Source organism: Diplotaxodon limnothrissa, linkage group LG23, assembly GCF_057381915.1.
Source record: "Diplotaxodon limnothrissa isolate DT_005_m linkage group LG23, D_limnothrissa_male_GT1.1, whole genome shotgun sequence".
NCBI classification, from domain to species: Eukaryota; Metazoa; Chordata; class Actinopteri; order Cichliformes; family Cichlidae; genus Diplotaxodon; species Diplotaxodon limnothrissa.
This window is the reverse complement of record NC_140617.1, coordinates 34,758,070-34,784,534: the sequence shown is the minus strand read 5'-3', so window position 1 is coordinate 34,784,534 and position 26,465 is coordinate 34,758,070. Positions and strand designations below refer to the sequence as shown.

General features: G+C 42.5%; 2 protein-coding genes across 2 annotated transcripts in view; one reads left to right on the top strand and one right to left on the bottom strand.

Moving 5' to 3' along the window:
- The window catches only part of LOC146608593 (rho GTPase-activating protein 20-like), a 29,199-nt gene extending 12,745 nt beyond the window's left edge, over positions 1-16,454 (top strand). The window contains exons 3-16 of the mRNA XM_085348278.1: positions 341-514; positions 887-1,036; positions 2,873-2,914; positions 3,004-3,088; positions 3,241-3,318; positions 3,741-3,807; positions 4,090-4,263; positions 4,354-4,523; positions 6,020-6,184; positions 9,776-9,888; positions 9,977-10,169; positions 10,918-11,032; positions 12,433-13,337; positions 15,927-16,454. Coding sequence (XP_085204404.1) covers positions 341-514; positions 887-1,036; positions 2,873-2,914; positions 3,004-3,088; positions 3,241-3,318; positions 3,741-3,807; positions 4,090-4,263; positions 4,354-4,523; positions 6,020-6,184; positions 9,776-9,888; positions 9,977-10,169; positions 10,918-11,032; positions 12,433-13,337; positions 15,927-16,454 — 2,959 coding nt within the window. The remainder of the gene's footprint in view (positions 1-340; positions 515-886; positions 1,037-2,872; positions 2,915-3,003; positions 3,089-3,240; positions 3,319-3,740; positions 3,808-4,089; positions 4,264-4,353; positions 4,524-6,019; positions 6,185-9,775; positions 9,889-9,976; positions 10,170-10,917; positions 11,033-12,432; positions 13,338-15,926) is intronic.
- Positions 16,455-18,004: 1,550 nt separating this feature from the next.
- On the bottom strand, positions 18,005-26,015 carry LOC146608592 (adrenodoxin-like). The gene is made up of 4 exons (XM_085348008.1): positions 25,561-26,015; positions 19,801-19,925; positions 19,560-19,689; positions 18,005-19,053 (listed from the first exon to the last, which is right to left on the bottom strand). The coding sequence occupies exons 1-4, from the start codon at positions 25,683-25,685 to the stop codon at positions 18,945-18,947; spliced, it is 489 nt and encodes a 162-aa protein (XP_085204134.1). The 5' UTR covers positions 25,686-26,015; the 3' UTR covers positions 18,005-18,944.
- Positions 26,016-26,465: the final 450 nt, after the last annotated feature.

The window sequence follows — 26,465 nt, the reverse complement described above, 5'->3', positions numbered from 1 at the left end:
TGCCATGTAACTGAGCAGCTTCTCCTTGAAGGACATCACTTGCTTGTCATCTTTGATGTACTGCTGATGGTCTTCGACCTTGGTGCAATTACCCAAACTGCACGCTTTTGAACCACAGCAGACAATTAACACATAATATTTGATATTATTGGCTGGAATAGCAGCAGAGCAGGAAGAAGCTGCTGTTCTTCTAGTTTAAACAGAGCCAAAGCTTTTAATGTGAAGGGCTGCTGGAAAAACCACCAAACTCATAGAGAACCCCACTGATTAAGTGAAAGAGATGTATCATAAGTTGTCGCAGTGTATTGAGGTTAATCTGTTCCATTTATTCATGTTCCAGAGAAAGCTTCCTGGTTCCCATGTGTCCAGAGACGTGTCCGCTGATCCAGTCCTTCCTGACTAGTTCTGATAGGTCGTTTCTTCTCCAAGGACATGCTCAGTTAAAGACGGGGATGCAGACTCAGGACAGACACCTCTTCCTTTTTACTGACATTCTGGTGGTTGCCAAAGCTAAGTAAGCACAAGTGTGTGTGCTTGCGTGCGTGTTTGTGTGTGAGCATGTATTCATATCTTTGTGGGGACCAGAAATTAGAAGTTCACTATACTTGTGGATCAACAGCCCAAAATCCTGGTCCCCACAAGTTTGAAGGCATTTTTGAGACTCAAAGTGTTAGGCTTAGGCTAAGGGGCTAGGGAAAGCATTATGTTAATTAGATGTCCCACAAGATATGAATACCCGACGTGTGTGTGTGTGTGTATTCTTTTCTTTCTGTGAAGCAGATTAGGAACATTTTGGCTGTTCTTCCTGTCCTTCACACGGTAATTAGGTTAATGCCTGGGTGTAAGGTTTAAGTGTAAGGTGTGTGTGTGTGTGTTCTGTTCCTAGGTCAGCCAACCACTTCAAGCAGAAAGCCCAGGTGCGTGTGTGTGAGATGTGGACGGCAGGCTGCATGGACGAGGTGTGTGAGGGTAGCACAAACCCAGAGAGGAGCTTTGTAATGGGGTGGCCCACCTGCAACTGTGTCGCTACCTTTAGGTATCACACACAAAGATGCACAGCAGTACTACACACATGCTGCACTCATACGGACACAAATATTCACACACACACATACACGGTGGTGAATTGTACTTATTTTAACACATTTTCTTTTATACCAAGGTGTTTAGAAGTCCTTAACATGGGCTCATTGTGATGTGGTTGACCCAGAAACGACATTTGTACAAACTTTGTTCACGCTGACGCTGCCTCACGTCAACAGCTGTGAAGGTGTTTATGTTTCCACAGAAAATATGCTGCTGATGCTGTAAACTTGACCTTAAATGCCAAAGGAACAGAAAACAGACAGGATGAGGCAAAAGAGCTCAGTCACATCCTACCGTGCAACCATTAACACATCAGGCCTTGTTCTTATCCATTATTTTCAAAAGGAAGTTCTGATTCCTGCTTTTATGATGAGGAGTAAAAGTATTTCATCGTGAACTGAGGTTCACGATATATATATATATATATATATATATATATATATATATATATATATATATATATATATATATATATATAAGTGACAATTTAAACATTTGAATAGTGGAAGAAGAGACTTTTTTGCCTTTAGCATTCTGTTTGTTTCGAGCTTCCACGTGTCTTGGAAGAGAGAGACATGCTGATCTTTGCCACAGTTGCCAGGTGATGTTATCTATATGTCCAGGGAGCTGATGAAGTTTGAGCAGCAGAGTAAGAATAAAGGCCAAGAGGCGCTGATTGAGCTACAAAGCAGGATTTGATGCACCCTGAATCATGTCAGCTTGGTTAGGACAGAAACAAAGGGCAAGTAAATTTTCTGTTAGATATGTGACACTTTTTCTTTGTTCTTCTGTTTGTTAGCAGGGTTAGTCAAAATGTCTTGGACTTATTTGAATCTGTAGAATTTGGGGTGTGGGGTTTAAATGAGTATGTTTTGGAGTGTTGCTTTGCTCCAGGAAATCTTGGAAGAACCCATTAGCAAAGAGAAAAAGGGTAACGCCTTTATGTTTTGCATCAAATCTTCACTAAAGAAAAAGAAAATTGGGAGACATCAACTTGATGTTGTCAAGAGAAGTAACACCACATTGCCTGAAGTCATTGCAGGAATCCTACTCTGAAGGAAGACTAAGGCTGTTTTTTATGCTCACCGCTGACCCCTTGTCACCTGGAGCTGTGCGACAAATTTGACGTCACAACTGCTGGGACATGCCGCAGTTTAGGTCTTATTTCTGCACTCTGCAATGTCTTGGCTTTCAGTTTGGATTTCCTCTTTTCCTATATCGGCGGTTATGTGTTGGTATTGTCTGTGTGGTGACACCTATCGTTCAGGTGAATACTGCAGCAGCTACCTGAGCCTTAACAGCAGGCTTAGAAGTGGTTGCTGAGAACGTTAGCAACAGACTGTGAAGCAGCGGGTGTACTGTGGCTGTAAAAGTTTTATAGTCATGGATTAAGCAGTAACACCGTCTGCAGTAGTTTGCATATTTTGCGTGTGGCATGAGCACCAGCAAGACCCACAGAACAGACACATAGATCAGTGGGTTGCAAAGTGGTTTGCAGATCTGCGGCAACTGTGTGCAGACCAAAGCAACTAAATATCACACCCTACCTGCGTGAAGTGGATGTGCGAAAGGGCTGGGACTGAGATCAGCTGATCTGGTAGGCTGAGATTCTAGCTAAGCTTGACTTTGTGACCTGCAACCTGAAATTCTGCAGAATGCTGCAAGTTGCTGTACTTAAAAAAAGCAAAACAGTTAGTATTATGACCCACTCACTGACGCACATGAACGCACACACACAGTCTGCAGTGATACATGATGCTCTTTTGATGTTTGTGCTTCCCTTCAGCTCAGCAGAACAGAAGGAGAAATGGCTCGCCCTCCTTAAGAGGTACACTTCCTTCATGTGTCAACAAAGTATCGTATTTACTGTGTGTGTTAGAGAAAGAGTTATTCTTACAGGCACTATTTCCTTTCCAGTCGTATAAAAGAAGAAAAAGAGATAGAAAAACCAAAAACCATACCTGTGAGGGTGTACGGGAAAGGAATCAATACATTTGCTCTTGTAAGTTTTAAACTGTAGGGCCTACAGCTGATTTATTTGTGTATACTAGTACAACTGTAGGGTGTTGTTACAACTCGCAGTGCAGTGCGATGCTCTGTTCATCCTCCTCATCAGTATCTCCTGTGTTTCTGTGCTGCTTTTCCTGTAATTAGGCCAAAACGATCCCAGTCAGCAACTCAGATTCAACCAATGAGGTGATCCGCCTGGCCCTGCAGCAGTTTGGCATCATCGTAAGTAATAATCCAAAAACACTTTATTCATAAAGTCAATCCAACGTTTAGCCATGTGCTTGTTTGTAGTTGAGTATGAGCGGTGTTCTTTTACCTTAATACACAGCACCGCACCTCTGATTATTATTAAGTTGTCATGTTTCAATTCAAATGTCCAGTGTTTGGCTCTTTACCTATTTTATAATACTCACTTTGGCCATCTGATGAAAGAAACAGTGCCCGACCTTGCAAAAAGCCAGTGAAGCTCAGTACTGTGTTTTCTTACTTACCCCACGGTTGTGTGAACACAAACAGCATGTGAAAAGTCAAAAAGAATACGCATCTCTGCTCTGCCTGCTGTGGTTTTCTCTCAGGACTCCTTTGTGTATTTTGTTTTCCTGACTCCTTGACTCTTCATCTTTCTTTTTCTTTTCTATTTTTAGGGAAATATCAAAGACTTCCAGCTGTGGGTCCTCTCCAAAAGGGACAACGCCCCTTATCCTCTAATTGGTAGGTGAGCTTGGGGCACACTAGTTGAACAGACTGTCAGTTGTTTTTCTGTATTTAGTTTGTTTCCTGAACCAGCTGTGTGATTCTCTTCCTTTTGATCTTCATGTGCATGACACAGGGGTGAGATGGTTTTTTTTAGGCACACTAGTACCTTTCATCCCTGGAGACGAGTGTGATGTAGCTCCAGAGAGAGTGTGTGCTCACTCATAATGTGATCTTGTTTTATAGCAACAACACTGAGCCTTCAGGGAGCACTATTGTCTCTTCTTCTCTCTCTCTTAGGTCATGAGTTTCCCTTCAGCATCCACATGAGTCATGTGAGATACTCTCAGGGAGGAGGCAGGGATGCTGCTGCTCCACCTGCAGACAGACTGAAGGCAGAGCAGCTGCAGGTGTACAAGCAGTTTCAGTTCATCCTCAAGCCTCGACCTGTTGAGCCGCCACAACAGCACACAGGTAAAATCATCCATTCTGTGTTAAAGAAATTCAAAATAAAAATTAGAGCATTACAATTTCATGCTTTCTGGGCTGCTGTCATCTCTTCAGATTTCTCTGGGAAGCCATTCAAAAGGAGGCGCTCGCTCATCGCCTGGGCCTTCTGGCGAGGCTCTTCCTCGAACCTGAATGAGCTGTCCCTCAGCACTGCACGAGGCTGTTTGTTCGGCCAGCCACTCAGCTCCGTTTGTGCAGGGGACACTCTGCCAAAGCCAGTCATGGTGAGCGTGTGCACTGAGTGACAGAAAGCACACATTTCATTTGGTTCATGGACGTTTTTATTGACATCTTACAGATCAGCATGAATGTAAATATTAACCTGAAATTTTAACCTGTTGATACAATCTTTGACACTTATTTTTGGGCAGTTTTCCCATTTTTCTTTGCAGAACCTCTCAAGCTCCATCAGGTTGGATGGGTAGTGTCAGTACACAGCTATTTTCAGAGCTCTCCAGAGTTGTTCAGTTGGATTCAAGTCTGAGCTCTGGGCGCTCAAGGACATTCACAGAGTGGTCCCAAAGCCACTCCTTTGTTATGGCTGTGTGCTTAGGTTGTTGTCCTGTTGCAAGATGAAGCTTTTCCCCAGTCTAAGGTCCAGAGTGCTCTGGTTTTCTGAAGCAGGTTATCATCAAGAATGTCTCTGTGCATTGCTGCATTCATCTTTCCCTCGACCCTGCTGCTATAAACATATTCCCACAGCATGTTACTGAAACCACCGTGCTTCACTTTAGGGATGGTATTGACCTGGTGATGGGCAGTGCCTGGTTTCTTCCAGACATGACACTTGGCATTCAGGTTAAAGAGTTCATCAGACCAGAAAACTTTGTTTCTCATAGTTTGAGTGTCTCTCAGGTGCCTTTTGGCAAACTCCAGGCCAGCTATCACGTGCTTCCATCTCGCTAATCTACACTGATGGATGCAAAGGTGGTTGTTCTCCTGGATGGCTCTCCTCTCTCCACAGAGCTGGAGCTTTGTCATAGTTACCATCGAGTTCTTGGTCACCTGTCTGACTAAGGCTTTTCTACCCTTATCTCTCAGAGTGGCCAGATTTAAGAAGAGTCTTCCTGGTTCCAAACTTCTTCCATTTATGGATCATGGAGGCCTCTGTGCTTATTGGGAACTTCCCCAGATCTCGGAGGTCTAAAGACAATTCTTTGGACTTGGTTTGTGCAATAAAAGAGCTTATTTTTAAGCATTGGCTGCATATTTTCACTGGCTTTGAGTTTGGGCCTTTTTCCTCATCTTGGCAAAGTAGGTATACAGCTCAATAACTCAATAACCTCAAATTTAAAAACTTTTTTAAAAAGTGTCCTAAAAAATTATGGTTTTGCTCAGATAAACAGTTTGATTCTCACATCCTGTGAGTTTATTTGCTTTGTGTCAAAGAAATGAGCTTCACTAGCTCATCAACTTGTATTGAACTCCTTTTATGAAATTCTGCACGTTCCTTCAGAGTGAATAGAAATGAACACCAGCATATTGCTAGCTGGGGCAAACAATGGACTTATACCCTACACTCAGTACAGAACCATGGCCTGACTTGTTTGTCCCACAACAACCAGGCTGGCTGGATTATGCACTTGAATTCGGAAGGGAGAAATAACAGCTGACAGCAATCTGCAATTTACTGACATCTAGTGGTGAGATTTTACACACTGTACCTTTAAAAAAATAAACAAGGATGCCCTCTCTAATTTTTATCTCTTCTCTCTCACAGGACATGTTGACGTTTCTGTACCACGAGGGTTCGTGGACACGTGGGATTTTCCGTCGGCCGGCAGGCGCCCGAGCTGTCAGGGAGCTGCGGGATGCTCTGGATGCTGGAGAATCTCAGCTTCCTCTGACGCGAGACCACATCTTCATCATAGCTGGAGTCTTTAAGGTGGGAGATTGGTTTACAGCACCATGGTGTGCTCTTTGTGTATGTGAATCTCTGACGCTTACTGACCCACATCTGTTAAGACGGCATTAATCAGCTTCTTCTGCATCTTTGTAGTGTACGCAGCTGCAGGACAGCCTGTTCATAGCAGAGGAGCATAGTACGCTTGTTAATATAATCTAGACTATAATCTTGTTTAATCTGGAGGGATAACAGAGCCTCTGTGCATGAGTGCTTAAACTCGACAACGTCTTCACACAGCGCATTCAGTGTTAATTCGAAATAATTCTGTGTTATTCAGTGTTAATTGTTACTTCCAATTAACACTGAATAATTTCTTGTAATAATTTCTCTACTTTATGTAAGAGGACTTTTTTACTCCGACTTAAACAGACCAACCAGAACCTACTGGATTCAGGAACAAAAGTTCTTCATACATGCACTCCCATCAATTAATCTGAATGTCTTTTTCACTGTTGTGCTGTTGTACAATTTCAGACTTGGGAATATGTATCTGTTGCAACAACAACATAGCACAGGACTGAATACATTGTCACATGAGCCAACGGGCACACTCAAGATTACAATGTGGATTTGTTTCCTAAGGCGCTCAACTCACTAAAGGATGATTAATTTGCAGAATGCCCTAAACCACCTATAGGTTCTTATCTACATCTATACAATCGGTGCTCCTGTAGCCTGCGTCATCTCCACAGCACCTACAAGCTAACTGGCTAGCTTACACAGCTTGACAACAAAGCAGTCGATAGTGATTTCAATTCAAGTACATTTAGCACAAAAGAAAAACTCTCAACTACAGCTACGTTTCTATTACCCCATCACATCTTCACATCTCAACTGATAGAGACAAGTTTAATTTGAATGTGCAGTTAGATTCATCAACAGGGACACATGGGCTGTATATTCAGGGTCTGCAGCCTTAAAGTACGCAGCCTCAACGGTCCTCAAGGGCCGCGTACTCAAAGACGGAAGTGTGAGGCTTGTGAAATGGGACGGTCTAGCCTCCGTCGCGCTGCCCAGGTTGCCTAGCAACCATGATAGCTGGAAACGTGTGGTTGACAGAAATGAAGGAGAACATATTTTGTTCATTTGTTTGTTTGTTTCTACAAGAGCTTTGTGTGATTTAATAAGTATCTGAGGCTGAGACCACAGGACTGTAAAACATGATTGTTGGGCTTCATATCTGTACTGAACAATCATATAAGATTAGCTAGTAAATAACAAATAGTTAATGTTGTTCATGAGACTAAAGTCAGTGTAAATATGATATGGCCAATATTATAGTTATTATATTAATCATTATTAGTTATTGCAGCAGTGAGTTTGAACTCTCAAATCAAATCACTTCTATTGTCACATCACATGTGGAGGTACACTGGTACAGCACATGTGAGTGAAATTCATGTGAGTGAACTCTGTGTCAAATACTGAGCTTCAGTAAAGATTCAAGTTGCAGCTATTCATAAGTCCTAACACCTTAAATCTTCACTCAAAGACACTCAAGTATCTTTGACAGTGTATATATAGATGTATTATACATAAGAGACAAATGTTGTTCCTTCAGTATGTATCAGGGGTGCAAAGCCTCACAGATGATGTGCAGCAGTGGGTCCCTCAGTCTGTCCTCACTCTGGACACTTGCAGTTGTCACACATGGAAATCAAATGTGTGATAAGCTGCAGGATTCAAACACAAGTGTGACTTATAAATACATGTTCATACTTTTATTCCACAATCAGAGAGAAAGAAAAAGAGAGAGAGTGCAGGACAGACAGACAGGTGACAGTCTCAGGTGTACACACTGCTACAAACAGGAGGATTTAGTGTTTGTGTTATTACGAGTGCTAAACAAGAAGAGTTCCCAGATGGTACAGTGGACACATGTGTGACTCCTCTGATTAAAGCATCTTTCTTTCAGCTTGACGAATGAACCGTCAGCTCGTTCAAACACACATTTAAGTCCGTTTGGCTCGACACCACCGAACAGAGGCAGCAATATAACATAGCTAACATTAACAGTGCAGTGAATCGTACTTGTGCCGTGATATTCAGGACTGCAAACCGAGCAGCATCACTGACTTTCAGCTTGTTGTGTTTGTGGATATATCACTGACTTTAATTATCCACAAAATCATCACATTCTCTGTAAGATTAAGGTCAGCTATTGTATTATTATATTTTAAAGGCTTTAAAAGCAAGTAAAAGCTGAACGTACAAACATCGCTAATGGCAAATAAGTTTGCCGACATGTGGCCAACAGTAATGTTTTAATGTTCTTCATTATTAAACATTTGCACATAAATAAGTGACATAATATTCAGTACTTGGGGCGACCGTGGCTCAGGGGGTTGGGAATCGCATCTGTAACCGGAAGGTCGTCGGTTCGATCCCTGGGCTCTCTGTCCAGGTCGTTGTGTCCTTGGGCAAGACACTTTACCCTACTTGCCTACTGGTGTTGGCCAGAGGGGCCGATGGCGCGATATGGCAGCCTCGCTTCTGTCAGTCTGCCCCAGGGCAGCTGTGGCTACAACCATAGCTTGCCTCCACCAGTGTATGAATGTGAGAGTGAATGAATAGTGGCATTGTAAAGCGCTTTGGGTGCCTTGAAAAGCGCTATATAAATCCAATCCATTATTATTATTAGTACTTACTTTTCACAGTTTACTCTTCGGCCGCTCCACAAAATTATCCACACCGACTGCCGCGCTATGAATTGTGGAATATGTTGGGCCACGAAGTCTACACTGCCACAGCCTTAAAATTCAGGGAAATGAAGGACGCATTTGAGGGCCGCATTTCGAGCAGCCTTTGAACTGGGACAGCCTTCGGCGCGCCACTGTGACGTAATCGGCCTTAAAATGAGGCCTTTAAGGCTGCAGACCCTGAATTGGGATACAGCCATGGAAAAGTTGCAGGACACCAACCCTCGAGGGTTTAGGGTGATACAGGTAGATATGTATCCACAAGATCAGAATAAAATGTCATTATGGTTTTTTGCATCAGGGTGTATTGCAATTTTCTTAAATTGCCCTTCTTTTATTGATTTTTTTTTTTTAAAGGGTTTTGAAACTGTTTGCTGTGAGTTTGTTGTGTGGTAAGCTCCTTCTAAGTATATTCAGAGTGCATGGTTTTGGCCCTTGGAGATCCAAGTTTGACACTTCAGATCACTCCTCTTTTTGATCTAAAATGACCCAATTATTCGGTTGAGAAACAGGTTGTCGTGGATTGGATGTATGATCTGTATGAACTCTTCAGAACTGTAATCAGAATGTGTGATTATGTAATGTTATAAAGGCTTGAGCTCGTTAGTGCCAAATAACAACAGTCAACTTAAGAGGCTTTATGTTATAAAGACCCCACAATAATAAAGAGAAAACCCCAACAATCACAGGACCCATATGAGCAAGCACTTGGCGACAGTGGGAAGGAAGATCTCCATCTTAACAGGAAGAAACTCCGGCACAACCAGGCTCAGGGAGGAGCAAAAGGGTTTCTTATGTGGAACAAAAAATTGTTCCTTTCACGATTGATATGTTCTTTCTTCTTTTACTGTTGGTGCATGCTTGTCTTTAGGATTTCCTGCGCAGCATCCCGGGCAGCTTGTTGAGCTGTGAGCTCCATGAAGACTGGATGGAGGTGCTGGAAGAAGAGGAGGAGGAGGAGGAGCAGGTGCAAGATGTACAGAGGTAACATACAACACGCTCTGTACTGCTTGAACATTAATCACAGGAGCTAAAACACATTTTACACAATCACTGTTTTGTCTCCCTGAAGGATGATTTGCCGGCTGCCCAAAGAGAACGCACTCCTGCTACGCTACCTGCTGGCTGTTCTTCACGGTATCCAAGGCAATGCCCAGGAGAACCAAATGACTACTTTTAATCTGTCAGTGTGCATTGCTCCCAGCATGCTCTGGCCACCTGGAGTGCCGTGTAGCCCTGAGGTGGAGGGAGAAGGAACCAAGAAGGTGAGTGTGGAAGATCAACAGCATCACATCAGAATTTTTGTTAGCAAAGTTTTGCTAAATGAATGCAATTGTGCCATACTGAGTCTCTCCTCAAGGCCCTGTTCAAAAAAATTTCTCTAAGGTGAAATATCAATTTAACATCTTTGCAAATTGACCCAAACCTCAGACAGAGTTTGTCACTCCTATGATGACTTTGACTCGTAGGATCAGTGCAACATAATTAAATACATCAGTCTGGGCAGCTTCACAGTTCACTCACAAGGAAAACATTATTTTTACCTGCAGACAACAAAAACAGTGACAAAGAGCAGAGAAGTTGCCACTTCAGATCTGCTGGTCTGGGGGAAAATATCTTCCTAATGGAGACTAGGATAAATGAACCCACGTTCAAGTCTTTACTATGTTAGTTACAGAACGTATTAAGTTGATTAAACAGTCAACTGAAAGTTGTTTTTGTGTTAGTCAGAGCAGCATAACACTAAACACCTTCAAGGTTTTCTTACTGGAATGTCTGCTTCATAGAGGCTGAAAGCTCTCATTTCCAACCAGTTTGACTTCTTGTTTTTGGGACGGGAACGGAGCAAAGTCTGAGAAATGTTCCACATAGTATGAAGTTTTGTAACATCAAGTAGCTGCTCAGATAATTGGCTTACTGTAAATGCTTAAAGTGCTTTCACGCAGCCTTGAAGACTGGCATTCCGACCTATGTTACTACACTGGCTTAGTATCCACTTTTCTCTGCCTGTAGGTTTGTAAGTTGGTGAAGTTCATGATTGAACACTGTCAGGAGATTCTCAGAGAGGATCCCTCCTCCCTGTTCGGAGGGCCTCCACAGAGACTCAACAGTGAGGAGATGGGAACAGGTACCCAAACAAATGAGACAAATGTTTGCTCAAGGCTAAACTCTCACAAGTTGGAGAGCCTTTAATGAACTTTCTGTTATCTTTATGTCTAATTCATCACCCTGAATAATTGTGTTGCCACTGAATGCTTGAATGCTTGTTTAAAATGTCTACAGTCTTAATTGGTAAGAGTGCTATTATTTGACGGATAAAGTGTGTCTAATGGCATTTGAATTGATACATTTATGCATTGTATACTCATACAAGTTCCTCATGACATAGACATGGTATAAATATTTAAAGAAGGAGTGCCGAGCCCATTTGAGGGAGTGTAAACCAGGTTATTTTGATGTAGCTACAATTTACAGATGTCCACTAAATGAATCAGCTACAGACAATCATCAAGTTACTGCTAAGAGGGATGTGCTATGTTCAAAAGATTATAACCAATTGTGGCCACAAGATGACAGTATTTCAAAGGATAGATGCAAACATCCTGAGAACCGAGCAGAGTTCTGTTTGAGAAGAAAGGAGATAAACTGCTTTCACTTAGTACTTTTTAATTGAGGTCTATCTTTAGATTTCACTGGACAAGCACTAATTGCCTTGCTTGCCCAAAATAAATGCTACTTGATCAGGTAGACCAATACATTTATTCAAAGAAGAGTTACTTCATTACAAATGAGTCTGCTAATATAAACCTGAAATCTGTGTTTAAGAGCATACCTGTCAGCACACAGTGCTCTTGTGTTGGTTTTACTGCATGCCATGTGAGTCTACAGGTATTTATTAAAGTCAAAGAAAAGAAACAGACCCTAAAACCCTAAACAATGTATTGTAGCATTATCTAGCACTTTTAATCCGAATTCCATTAACAGCTGTATTTTAAAAGCTGTTTCGGTGTGTAATGTTATTTATTTTATGATCAAATACTAAAGATTTTTGTACAAAGTACATGGAAGTGCTTTGTGATGTTGCTAACCGTTGTGTGCACAGTGTTGAATAACAACATGAAGATGCTTTTGTGAGAGGCTCACAAAGGTTTTAAGTTAGGCTAGTAACGTTGTATCTTTGTGTCTTATATTCAGCAAATATTACTCTCCTCCCTCTGTAGCTCTCACGAACTTTTGTTCTGTTTCGAGAAGTATATTCCAGTTTCACTGAGGAGTGCAAGTACAGATTTGGTAAATTAAGGTGAATTAAGATAAAGGTGAACAAATGTCTTCACAGACAGTCAAGAACAAAGGACTTTGTGGTTTCTATAAAGGTCTCAGAAAACAAAAACATCACTGCATAGAGTATTTAACAATATTGTTTATGCTTCTTGTTTTCCACCCACCTACATACATCTCTTATAGTGTGTCCTCCTTCTCTTTTCTTCTTCTTATCCAATTATCCATAATTTTCCTGGGGATTATCAGAATCCTGGATTTACCCTCTGACCGATTCATCCTATGACAGTCTCGAGAATGAGTTAGACAACAGCAGTGGTGGCTCACCAGGCCTTTGCAACAGAAGGTGCCTCCAGCCTAAACCCCTACAAGGCAGCTTGGACTCCATCCTCACATTCAGTGATTACGACCAGGATACTGCACCAGAACCAGGTCTCAATCCACTGGGAAGACACAGAAGACAGGAACTAGACCTCTCCAGCCCCAGGCAGGATGCAGCAACTGTGGACACCTCTTCCACCCTGGAGTCGCTGTCCCTAGAGGGTCAGAACATGCAGCGGCGGCGTTCAGAACCAGCTATAGCATATGTGGCCAAGTTTCGGCCATGCGCATCAGCCAGCACAGATGGTGTCACTGGTGAGGATGAAGACGGTGAGGAAGAGCTTTCCAAGGAGCCTAGCAACCACACAGTCACCAGAATGTACTCCAGAGTTCAAAATAGGAGGTATGGAGGTGAGTCTGGGTTGGAAGCCAGCTCCTCCAGCCTCTCATCCACCCCCACCTCCCCTGCACCAACCCGCTCCTCCCCTGATTCTCTAGACTCCCTAAGTGGTGACCAGACCTGGGCAACCAGAAGGGGCCTTTACCCAAAAAAGACGTATCTGCCATCCAACTCCTCCTCTGGATCTCTTTCCACCTCTGTCCCTTCTACACCCCTCACCATCAGCTCTGTACTGGCCTCCACTGAACATGCAGAGCAGGAGATTTGCCCCAAAAATTCCCCACCCAAAGAACCCGTCAGCTGGGGGACATTAATGGGCTGTAGGGGTCTCCACCCAAATTCATGGCTGAAGAAAGACCGGAGACTTTCACTCACCCAACAAGACAACTTGGAGAAGCAAGAAGAGGACAAGACTGCAGTAAGTGAAGCAGTGGTATGTGATGTTTTTATGTAAAACCGCAGTTTGGGTGTAAAATCATTCAAATCCACATTTTCATCCCATATCATATTCAAAACAAAACATTTAAATGCAGTCCCATTTAAATGTTGTGTTCAATCATATGCCTTTGTTTTGAATTGCTTTTGGTCAGTGACATTTGACCTCTTCCAGTGGATTACAGTTCCTTATCCTCTTCCAGTAGTTGACCAGGGAACCTTTGTGTTCAAGTCACACACCCTTCCTTTCCTACCAGAATTTCAAAATGAATTTATGCAATCAAAAAATGTGAAGAATCAACCCGTGTGATTTAATGTCCTAAAAATCCTTCTGGACATTAAACATAGTTTAACATAAGTGGGTTTTTTTTTTTTAAACATAGTTTGTTAAAGAGGTAGTGAATGAAGTTCCGGCTGTACTTTGTACCTTTAAATGTATCCAGGCAAATCATTAAGATCTCGCTCTCTCATTTGAAATGTGGCCTCTAATTAGGAATGTTTCTTGAGGGAAAAAGATCTAAAAACATCTACGCCCACTGTTTAACTGCTACCCCAGAAGGTATTGTGTAATGCACTGCAACAACACACCACCAGAGGGCAGTATCAACCAGATGCTGTTAGTGAGCTGTGAAACATGGCAATAGCAAGTATTTTGACTTTAGTTCTGCTGTGTGGACTGCTTGCCTGTAAAAAGTTGTGATTAAGGAAGGTAACACTTTAAAAAATGGATCCTCATTTCAAGTTTCATGTCTTTATCCTGTTTTCCTTCTCTTACCCCAACCGGTCACAGCGGATGGCCCCGCCCTTCCCTGAGCCTGGTTCTGCCGGAGGTTTCTTCCTGTTAAAAGGGAGTTTTTCCTTCCCACTGTCGCCAAAGTGCTTGCTCATAGGGGGTCATATGATTGTTGGGTTTTCTCTGTTGCATTATTATAGGGTCTACCTTACAATACAAAGCACCTTGAACCAACTGTTGTTGTGATTTGGTGCTGTATAAATAAAATTTAATTGAATGGAATTGAAGTTTCGATCCAGAGAACCAAAGCCAAGTATATGCTTACCATTAGCAGCACTAGCACTAGCAGTTTAGTTATTTGTTCTGACAACCCTACAGTAGGAGTGTCAAACAATTAGGCACTTTTCCATTGTGGAGGACAAAAGGTTTAAACTTGTCCAGGCCTTAAACCTCACGTGTGTTCTCCCTAATAAATGCATAAAAATAAGGCTTTTATGAAAACACTGAATACAAAATTGCTTTCTTGAAAATGTAGAGTTCTGTACTGAATGTTATATAAAATAAACTATATGCAAAGTGTCTTTGAATGGCAGAGATGCAGAAATGTCTGCATGTAGCACAGAGCCATGGCACATCACAAGCAAGCACAAGCAGAAATCTTGGACTTATAATTTATGAACATTCATACTACACAAAGTCATTAAGCAATAAACAATTAAATGACAGAAAAGTTTCTGTTTTTCACCTTCTACTATAGAAACGTCTGGGTTTTTTTTATGACTACAGTTAAAAAAATAACAAGACAAAAAAAACTGGACAGTCTGGGCGATCAGCTAAGAGAACCTTTTCTGTAATTTTACACATTTAATTCTTACAATTTAAGTCCAAATAGTTATGCTGACAGGTCTTCCTTTCTGACAGCAGCTTTCTCTTTATGATGCAGAAAAACAGTTAAATATGTGACTTCTTTACACTGACAGAAAGCAGCGTTTCAGTTGTCCGGCCCACTTAAGATCAAAGCGGGCTGTATGTGGCCCACCATGTAAACGTCTCACACCACTGACCTACAGGCAACCATTCACTTTGTCCAAAACCTTTTTGGGGGAGCTGTTTTGTGTGACAGGTGGCAGCTTAATACAAAAATGAAGTGCTGTATTACACTGGTGACATGAATGAGACAAACTAGTGTTTCTGGTGCCAGATAGCTGGAACATTTATTTGGATAACACCTCACCTAGCCTAGACTTTATCCTCTGCTGAACTTTATCCGAACACCACTGACACCCCTGATGTGTGGACCACTTTTGAATTGTGGTTAAAGGCTATAAAACTCCACACAGCTTGATGTTCCTGTGACTAAAGTTTAACGTGCACCCTTCAAACCTGAGACCGCTGGAGCGGTTAATTTTCAGTAAACCAATATGAATTATTACTCTGGATGAATGGATACTGCTTGTGTCCTTTTCAAGTTATTGCAGTGACTGTTGTGGGTTTTTCTTTCTATAATGGAAAGTTACCAACAGTTTTGTCCACGTCAAGGTTTGCCATAATTCAGTTCAATTTTATTTATATCCCTGTTGTATTGCATTATTACGAGTATTGATAATATTAGAAACTTTTTTGGACTGTTTGACCTAAAGCTGACCAAGTAACAGATGGAAGCAATATTCCCTCAGAAACTTGCCTGAACCAGCTCCCCTTACTGTATAAAGACTGTAAGATGGAGTTAGAAGAGCCTGAATGATGAATAGATGAACCTTAGAGGTTAGATTCTCTGGACTACATTAGCTCTCAAAGCTCAAGAACTAAAACTTCCAACAGTTGTTTATGTGATCTACCTTTGTCTCCACCCAGGGAGGGCCTTCTGATAAGTCGCTCACACCTGGGAAACCAGAAAAAGGAAAAGCAGGTGAGAAAGGAGCTGCAAACCTGATCTCAGGCAGCCAAACCAAGCCATTGCCGTCTGTGTTTTACAAGCACGGGGGGCCATCACTGTCCCTATTCAAGCGACCCAAGTCTCAATCCACAGAGCAGGACCACAACGCCCAGCTATATCAGCGCCGCGGCTCCGAACCGGGACGTCAAGTTGTGGACCGAGCCGCCACCTTCACCCGGGCAAGGTTGCCCAGTGACCCGGGGTTGAAAGTGTCCGGGGTGGATTCACAAGGAGGCACATCAGAGGCCCGTTACTGCCTCTCCCCCTGTGCCACCAAAGCAGTGCGGGACTGCTTCTCCTCTCACCCCCAAAGCAATCCCCAGAGCAGCCACCAGGTGGCGCTTGCCCTGGTGGAGAGCCGCAGGGAGTGGGTGAAGAGATGCAGCGATCCCACAGCAGAGCCAGACTTTGACCAGCTCCTGTTTGCTGAAGAATCCTACGTTTGATGAGTTGGTGAAAACAAACTGAAGTACAGCATCGCTCCAACAAGTGGAACAAACAGAGCATTTCAGTTTCAGCACAGTGGTCGTATCATAACCTTAAAATGAACTCCGTCATCACACACTAAGGCTTTGGTGTCACTGGGAGCATTTTGCTATCTGGAACACCACATGAAATGTAATCTGTTGGCTAAGGTGGACATGGAGCAAAAAGTAAAAGTGTGTTTGAGTTTTTGCTTAGTGCTTAATGCCAATAAAGTAAAGTGAATCTCCCCCTAACCCTTTGCTTAAATGTCCTAAAGGCTGGGTTTACACATGCAAAAAGTGTTCTAATGTATAACCAATAAGCTCAAATAACATTCATTCTGATCAAAGCAGAAAAATTTGTCTTGATTTTTTTTTATTTTTTCCAATGTACATCAGGCCAAAGTTAAAACCTGCCAATCTAAAACACACCTGGCATTGCCTTCTTCATAATGAACAAAGACTCACTCAGAGAAATGCCTTCTGGTTAACTGCAGCTCAGAAAAACTGTGTTGTTTTGGTTCAAGTCCCACCCAAGCAGCCTAAACAGATTATGGGCAACATGCAGTATTTGGTATCACATGTTACTTCAACCACAGTTTTGCAGAAAGCAGGTGGTACAATCATGTTTATTGAAATTAATAGTCATATTATAAATAGTGTAAATGCAGCCTGGGTACACACTGTGACTTTGCCTCTACGTTTTAATAGTCTGGTTCTGAACTACAGCTCAGTCTGTGTGTTGATCGGTAGTTTGGCTTCAGCTCAGTTGTTTACAATACTCAGAAGTATCGTAAATGTGTAGGTAGACTAGTTTGTGACATGTTGGAAAGGTATAAAAGCATGACATCATTCAGTATATTTAAACAAACCGTACGTGTATATCCTGTATATGTGAAGAATGCTCCCCAGAAATCAAGCATTGCTCGGGATCATGTCGACTGTTAGCAGCTTAACTATTTTCCAGCGTTAATGCTTTTTAGTGAACAGATGTAGTGTTTGGATAAATATTAACATGGAGACGTTTCTGATTACAGTCAGCTGAGCAGTTCATTTCTAATGCTTCTTGGCATTAACACTCACATCAGCCTGCTGTGATACTGACGACTGCAGCAGCAACATTTAGAGCTTCTTGTTTTGTTTTTGTTGCCAACAATGCTGTTCACATAAGCCTGTACTGATTGAAATTAATCATGTTTTATGAGCTTTACATCTTATGCAGCTTAAAACACCGAAACAGGCCACAGGACTGTTGCTTCCTAATATTGTCTACTGCCTCCTTGTTATATATGTACATGTATTTATACGCTGTCACTATACTTTTGCATATGCAAATAAAATGAGCTGAAATTAATTGTGTGCTTACTGCTTTAATTTGGGGAGATTTCATGGGAATGGATCCCTTTGTCCTTTTTTCTTTGTACAAACAGCACATTTAACGTGACATTAAAGAACCAACAGTTCAGCACGCTGTTAGAAAGAGGAAGTTTTATTATTTTTCTTTCATTGTTTAACGCAGATGGTTGTGTGTACACAAACAAGATGAAATTGTTAAGGTTACATGAAGAATCTGATCAAAAATAAACATTTTTCAGGGGACAGCAGAAGAAATCTGTAAGGTGTTGAACTTCTTGTTGTTCAATACATGAACATTTCAGTGAGGCGTACCACCTTTTCCTTCAGCCTTGTTGAGTCGACATTTATGGAAGTCCAAAAATACCAAAATCAAAAAGTTCCGAAAAAAAAAAAAAAAGAATTCCAGTAAATGCAACAAAACTATTAAAGTGTTTAGAAAAACTGACAAAATTGGCATAATTTTTTTTTTTTTTAAATACCTGACACTTTGAACTGAAATCAGTCAAAGTGTGATATGGGAGGTTTATGATTCTACATGATTTTACATACCAAGTCACATTTCTTTTGGCAGTTTGGGTCCTCCGCCAACATGACTAACTGTTCATGTGAGGAAGTGTGTACATTTCCAGAAGGTCCAGCTCTGTGCTGAGATATAAACGTGAGCTCACATTGTAAATTTAGTCACAATTAGGAAGTTGGGCAGGAAGAAAAGGTACAACAAGTAAGTAACGTTTTTATTTTTTATTTTCCCCAGGCAGTGATTCAAATAAACAGAACAGACAGCAGTTTATATCTCATAAATATTTTGATTCCACACTAAGGGCTGCAGGTTTCTCCTGTAAGCCGAGCATTACAGCCTTGTTAGTCTAAAAAATCTTGCGTACTGCAGGTTTACATTCTATAAAAAAATTAATTTGAAAGTCAAAGTTGCATACTTGAGCTTCCTGGTTTTTGAGAGCTCACTTTAGTAGGCTATGACTTTATTATTAAAAGAAAGTGGGAAAGAGTTCTATGGCAGCCCACAGCAGTACTGACAGATTCCACCTACCATCGTCTCTGTGCGCATGTGTTGTACCCTCACTTTCTACACTCATGTTCTCAGCCACATGTTTCCTGTTAAGATGATCCATCTTTGGTCTGTCGGATGTCGGCTACACTCTCTGGAACCCTGGCTACCATTCCCTCCAGAGACTTCGTCAAGCAGATCTGGCAACCCAGACGAGATCTGCAAAGGGGAGGGGAGATGAGAAGCATGTTAAATTCAAGTCTGATGAAGGATGCTTCTCATTTTTAGACAGCCATGAATGTGCCATTTGCTTTGAAACTGAAAGCTGCTTTAACAACAGTGTCCAACATTGTTTGCAAATAAAGCTGATATCCCAAGTGAAAGAAAGCTCTCATGTTTAGTCCTTTGTCTCTCAATGATTAACTGATCAGCCCTGACAAATCCACCAGAACTGATTCTTCTGCATCAGCCAGGCTGTAGGACTACTGTGATAAAAGCTTCAGCCTCTAATCATTTATCCAATCACTTGCCTTCAATTAACACAAAAAGAAAGAATGAATCACACAAAAGCTGACATAGCCAAGATCCACGTTCTCCAAACACTATTTAAAACATGGCCTTGCAGTTATATAAGCAGAGTGTCGATAAACTATCACATCAATTAAAATCAGTGTAATGACAGTTTAGCACAGTGGCCTTGTGAGTGTTCACGTGTGCTTCCTTACGTGTCAGTCAGGCCGTAGGCTAAGTCTAGCATGTCCATTTCCTCGTCTGTGATGGGCCCCAGCTTCTTATACATCTCCTCATCAAAGATCAGATGGCATGTGGAGCACGCCAGTGTTCCCTCGCACGCTCCTACAACACACACACACCTTTAGAACTCCACACAATGGATGAGAAGTAGCTCACGCACATACATGCAGCTCTCTGATAAGTCCAGGCCTGTGAAACTCGCTCTGTGCGTACCAAAACCATCAAAGTCGAGGTCTTCATTGATGACAACGTCTAGCAGAGAATCTCCAGGCAATCCCTTCACTGTGATCTTCTCCCCGTCTCGGTTGATGAAGTTGATCGTCACCTTGTTGTCCGATCTGAGACAAAAAAAACCATGACCTTAGTTTGATTGACAGGAACACTGGAACCCAACTGTTGGACTGATAAACTTACAGGTTTTACGTATTTTACGTACGTTATCCAGTTTCCCCTACATAGCACTGCACAGTCCAACTGCCAGAGGTCACTGCCCTCTGGTGGCCACTACTGATAGTTACATTCAAGTCAAAAGATGCCTCAGTGCCCTAAAGAGAACATCTACTGTTCCTTATTTTCTGTCATATACTGTTACTGTGGTGGAGACTCATATTATGACCAACAGCTACAGATAATGAGATCCCTAAAATTTCATCTCATGTAAACTGCATCATACAAGCTCCGCCCACCTGCATCCTAAAGAATAAGAGTAAAGAAACACACAAAGAGATCATGAACTTGTTTAACCATCCATCCTTCTCTGGTTATCATTTTCAGGGTTGCGGGGTCTATCCCATGATATCCAATATTTAACTACATTTACAGCATAAGGCCACAATGAAGGAACAGCAGGGACCTAAAAATAACACGTACAAATGAATTTTCCTGTCTATCACTCTAAGAGAAAACTACAGCACAAACTTTGCCAAGTCCCAAGTTTTAGTCTAAAAACTGATACCGGATGCCAACACTGAGGTCAACCTATTATGCTAATTTCTAAACTTATAATTTCATTATTCGATAATGAGTAAATACTCATCATTTACATTATACTGGTCCATAGTGAAGCTCATTAAGTCATCCTGAAATAAGCTTGTCTAGCTCTCTTTAACCACCTTTCTTCTGCATGGTGGGGGGTATATGTGTGCTGTGCACTGAAGACTTGTGTGCATGAAATCAGCACTTTTATTCTCTGCTATTTACAATCAATTCCATTTTATTTATATATCACCAAAACACAGTAACAGTTTCCTCAAGGTTATATAGTAAAGACCCTAAAATAATACAGAAAACCCCAACAATCAGACGACCCCCTATGAGCAAGCAGTTGGTGACAGTAGGAAGTAGGAGGCTGAGGGAGGGCGGCCATCTGCTGCAACCAATCTAATTACAGTTCTGTGTAAAAGTCTTAAGCTACCCTCCATGTTTATTTTATTTTGCTTCCAAGGAGCCAGACTTGTCATTTTCACAGCAGTTCTTCAGATTTTCTGAAGGTCTTTCAAAGTTTGCTTTGGCTGCTCTCTCACTCATTTTCAGTCCAGACCTTGTAACTGACACAGGACCTGATAGATGGACCTTCATCCATCTACTGTCCAATGAAGCCTCATCACAAAAGCTCTCAGTGTAAATGTGGCTGTCACAAAGAAGCCGTTCTTAAGGAAGAGACAGGGAGAAAAGACTGGGGTACTTCAAGTTACACAAGAACCTGAGTGAAAAATCAATAAATCAGTACACCCATTTCTCATATTCCTACAATTTTTTTAAATGACAGATAGCTTAATGCTTTTATTTTGTTGCAATTAAATTCCCAACATCATACCAATTTCTCCCTTCATGCTTCTCTTCGGGAGGTGAAGTGTGGGTTAATTTAGGTTAAGATCTGGTTAAAGTCCTCTCTTAATAAAGGACTTCTCCAGATTAGCTCTCTGTAAACTGGCAAGGATGCTAAAGACATGTGCTGCTGAACTTGGGGAGCCGCTACAACGAGTCTTCAACCTCAGTCTGCGACTGGGGAGAGTGCCCGCCCTATGGAAGACATCCTGCATCGTCCCGGTCCCCAAAAAGAACCGGCCCAATGAGCTGAATGACTTCCGACCGGTGGCACTGACATCACATCTTATGAAGACTCTAGAGCGGCTCTTCCTCAACTTCCTCCGACCACAGGTACAACATGCCCAGGACCCACTACAGTTTGCATACAAGGCGGGTGTCGGAGTGGAGGATGCCATCCTGTACCTCCTACACAGAGCCCACTCACACCTGGATGGGGGAAAAGGCACGGTCAGGATACTGTTTCTTGACTTTTCCAGTGCCTTTAATACCATCCGGCCCTGTATGCTTCAGGAAAAACTGAACAGGATGGAGGTGGACCCCTGCCTGGTGGCTTGGATCTCCGACTACCTCACCGACAGACCACAGTACGTCAGGCTGAAGGACATCACGTCTGACACAGTGGTCAGCAGCACAGGAGCACCACAGGGAACTGTGCTGTCCCCTCTTCTCTTCACCCTGTACACCTCTGACTTCTGCTACAACTCTGAATTATGCCATATTCAGAAGTTTGCAGATGACACGGCCATCATGGGGTGTATCTGGGATGATCAGGAAGAGGAGTACAGAAGTCTGGTGAGGAACTTTGTCGCATGGAGTCACACAAACCACCTGCAACTCAACACCTCAAAGACTAAGGAACTGGTTGTGGACTTCGGGAGGTCCAGAGAAGGTCCACTGCCGGTTCAGATAGAGGGGGAGGAGGTGGAGGTGGTCAACAAGTACAAGTACCTCGGGCTGTGGGTGGACAATAAACTGGACTGGTCATGCAACACAGAGCACCTGTATAAAAAAGCCCAAAGCCGACTGTACTTCCTCAGGAGGCTGAGGTCTTTTAACATCTGCAGGAAGCTCCTGAGGATGTTTTACCAGTCGGTGGTTGCTGGAGTACTTTTCTATGCTGTGGTGTGCTGGGGGAGCAGCACAGCAAAGAAGGACTCATCCAGGCTGGAGAAACTGATCAGGAGGGCTAGCTCTGTGGTCGGCATGAAGCTGGACACTCTGGTGACAGTGGCAGAGAAAAGGACACTAAAGAAACTGCTGGACATTATGGACAATGCTGGGCATCCTCTGCACACGGCCATAAACAATCAGAAGAGTCTGTTCAGTGACAGGTTGCTTCTCCCCAAGACAAGAACTAACAGACTTAAAAACTCCTTTGTCCCACACGCCATCAAACTGTTTAACTCCTCTCTGGAGGGGAGAGGGAGGGGAGACAGGAGGACAAAGGAGGGGGGAACAACTAAGCTGTAGTGCCTCTGCACCTCACTGTACAATACCTTGTGCAATACTTTTTGTAAATAGTCAACAGTGCAATAGACTCAATACTTGAAATGTGCAATTCACTTGTATTTTTTATTCCTATTTATTCTATTTATCCCCTTTGTATATTTTATTTATATTTGTCTCTGTATTTATATATATGTGTGTGTGTGTGTGTGTGTGTATATATATATATACCGTAAATGTCGGGCTATAAGCCGCTACTTTTTGCACAAGCTTTGAACCCTGCGGCTTTTAGTCAGGTGCGGCTTTTCTATGGATTGTCCGTGATTTTTGTCATATCGTAAGACGATTTGTTTTGTGTGTTCCGCTGTTGTACGGCACTACGTTGCCTGGCGGAAGGATCGGGGTTCAAGAGTGGTATGTTAGTCACATGTCCGTCCGCCAGGCAACGTAGTGCCGTACGAAGTAGCGCGAAAAACAAACTTCAAAGTAGCGCTACGCATTCAGCGGGAGGCGTGGATGATGAGCGGCGATAAACTTGCAAGTTATGCCCAAAAAGCAAGTTATGCCCAACTCCACCGGTGGATTCTGACAGCGTGGAAAAGTGTGAAAACATCCACGATCACCAACGGATTTTGAAGGGCTGGACTGCTGCATGATGAAGAGGAGGACACCGCCACGGCCCTTCTGAGGGTGTTCGACTCTGACACTGACAATGAGGATTTCTTTGGTTTTGAAAGTGACAACGAAGGAGAGAAGAAGAGTGGATGACGAAGCCATCCTGAGCCTGTTTGTATCCGACACTGGAGAAGAGGACTTTGGTGGTTTTAGTGCGCAGGAAGAAGAGAAAGATGGTGGTGAATGACTGACTTTTCTTCTTGTTAAAGCTGTGTCACTGCACCTGAGCCTAAAAGGTAGGCCGAATCTATTTTTCTGGTGTGCTGTAGGCTACTGTTATGTACTACATGTGCAAATATGTACCCATAACTTGTTTTTCAAAATATTAATAAAAGTGATGTCTCCAAACAGCCATCTCTTTCCTGACAATTCCCTTTGTGCATATTCTCTTACATATGATAAGTCAACATTGAAACACCTGCGGCTTTTGGTCAGGTGCGGCTAATGTATGTACAAAACAGGATTTTCCCCTGATTTTAGCTTGTGCGGCTAATATTCAGGTGCGCTTTGTAGTCCGGGAAATACGGTAACAATTCTGTAACTGTAACTTCGGTCGTTGCTGTGCTTTTTGGAAGTCGAATTTCCCAGAGGAACCCACCCGAGGGATTAATAAAGTTCTATCTTATCTTATCTTATCTTATCTTAAACAATAACTTTTTGTAGACTTCTGCTCGTTCTGCAAATTCCATTCAGGCTTTCAGATTTTTACAGCTGATGAGTGCAAATTGCAGTATGACCTCTCGCTGTTCTCCAAGCCTTATTGTTGCCATCCTTGGACAAGCCAATCCATGTAATACATGTAGCTCAGTGCAAGAGGTTTCATTCCTTTTCAGGATGTTCTGTACTGACATAGTGGCTGTGCCCAGTGTGTCTGAAAATCCTGTGATGGACTTTCCTGCTTTTAAATGGCCCTGCTGTTTTGACACTTTTGAGGATGGATGGATGGATGGATAGATGGATATGGCACAAATATATAAAATGCAATCGATCGCTTTACTTTCTAAAATTTCCCATTTATAAGTCCTTTATGGTCTGAGATTTCAAGGAAAGTGCATGTCAGGTTACGATGTAGTTTCAGAGGGGTTTGGGGTAATGACGTACCTACGACATAGATTTAACGCACAAGCCCCCTATAATCCGCTTTAAAAACAAAACCTTGTTCATGCTCTTTCCTGAAAGGGCCCTGCACTGCACGACCTCTCAGGACAAACACACTCGCACTTGGCATCAATCACGTTAAACTGGTTAGTTAAGGGAGGGCGACGTGAGGACACAAGGACAGTGTCAGTCAGTTTAAGGCAAGCCTGGAGAAAAAAAAAAAAAACCTTCAACCTAAGCACAAGGTCAACAGTCATGGTGCGCTCCAACAGGGTGGCTGGCACTGGGAAGCCCAGCTGTGGTAAGAGCCTTGTACCTGAGTGGGAAGATGGCTCACTTTCACCTTGGGGACACGTGAGGCTTCAGCCTGCTCCTAAAAACATCAGCTGCACACGTGTGGTGTTCTTAATCACTTTGACTTCAAGCACCACTTTTTCTAGGAACTAATATTAAGACTCATCTTGCCTCATCAACCCAATTACACACTCACATATATTTTACTACACATTTCGCCCCTCAGTATTTCAACACATATTGGAATATTGGCACATTTAAGTTGCAAATTAGTTCTCCTGAGACCTAAAAGCACGTAGACTTTCCTCTCCTTTGCTTTCTCCCCGCTTGTCCATTTAAACTGACTTAAAGTAAATGGCCCACCGCTAGGCTGGAATTTAAGTGTTTCTGCTTTGTCGTTTTGAAAAACAACATGAGCCTAGTTTCAAATGTTTTGAAACAGCACGACACAAAACACCCTGCTCTGTGAAAGGGACATTCTTTTCTACATGATTTTGCATGCCAGGAATGCGCTGGAAAGAAGAGCCCCAATAAATTGCACATTTTTTGACTGGAGTTTGGCGTGCGGCTCAATCCATCACCAGGTTAGGGAGTCCTGTTAATAGTAGGTGTTTTAGTAAAATAACCTACCTGAGAGGCTGAGTGCCGATGGAAAAACTCCTTTGTTTCGTAGGCCAGGTTACTGCCGACGCCTTCCTCGAATATTCACGTAGACTATTCTGAACCAGCCGTCTTAACGTTGTTACCAAAGCCATTTGAAGCACAAAAATTAAGCTGGAAAACTAGCGGAGAGGATTTACGAGCTGCGAATGGCAGACACCTGTCGAGCGCGTAACTTCTCAGCAGAGACCTAAAGAAGTTTGACTGAACCGATCGAGCAGGCTAGTGGGGCTAGCTTGTTTTAGCTGCAAAAAGTCACTCTGTCACTGTCATTGCATAACGTGAAACATATGGCAACTGCTTGTTGTCTAAGACCCCAAATCAATCACCTGACAACGCAGTGGAGCACCAATGATACTCCACAACAAAACACAAAGTTGACAGATAACTATCAACACCGCCCAGGGTTATGCAGTCAAATCGCAAACATGACTCTCTGTGTGTAGTTCCTGACAAACAAAGATCAATCAGGCACAGTACAACTTCCTGCCATGTCGTCAAAATAAAAGTTTTAGCTACTAACATATTGTGTCCATCTATGGATAATAATTTGATACCCACAGTTTAAAATAAAATAAGACCGTTATCCTAGTGGGAGTTAATAAAAAACAAACGTCTTGGCTTCCCTTCATGATTAGAAATGTATTATTTTGCTTTTAGTTTGAAAGTCATTGGCGCTAACTTGATTCCGGTAAGAACAAACGTCCCCGTGCCCGCTTACGTGAGTGTGTAAACTAGCCAATCAAACTGTACTAACGCTCGTTTTAAATTACCGCGTCAGCCGGTAGTGCGGAGTTAGCACGTCTCCGAGTGGAGGGCTGCTTACGGAGTCACCGCCCCGCCGTGTGTGTGAGTATAGACATCTAGAAAGTTCA

Coding starts and splice junctions, on each gene's coding strand:
- LOC146608592 (XM_085348008.1), bottom strand. CDS start 25,685: ATGGCTTTGGTAACAACGTTAAGACGGCTGGTTCAGAATAGTCTACGT. Junction 19,926..25,560: donor ATCGGCACTCAGCCTCTCAG/GTAGGTTATTTT, acceptor TTTTTGTCTCAG/ATCGGACAACAAGGTGACGA. Junction 19,690..19,800: donor CCTCGACTTTGATGGTTTTG/GTACGCACAGAG, acceptor TGTGTGTTGTAG/GAGCGTGCGAGGGAACACTG.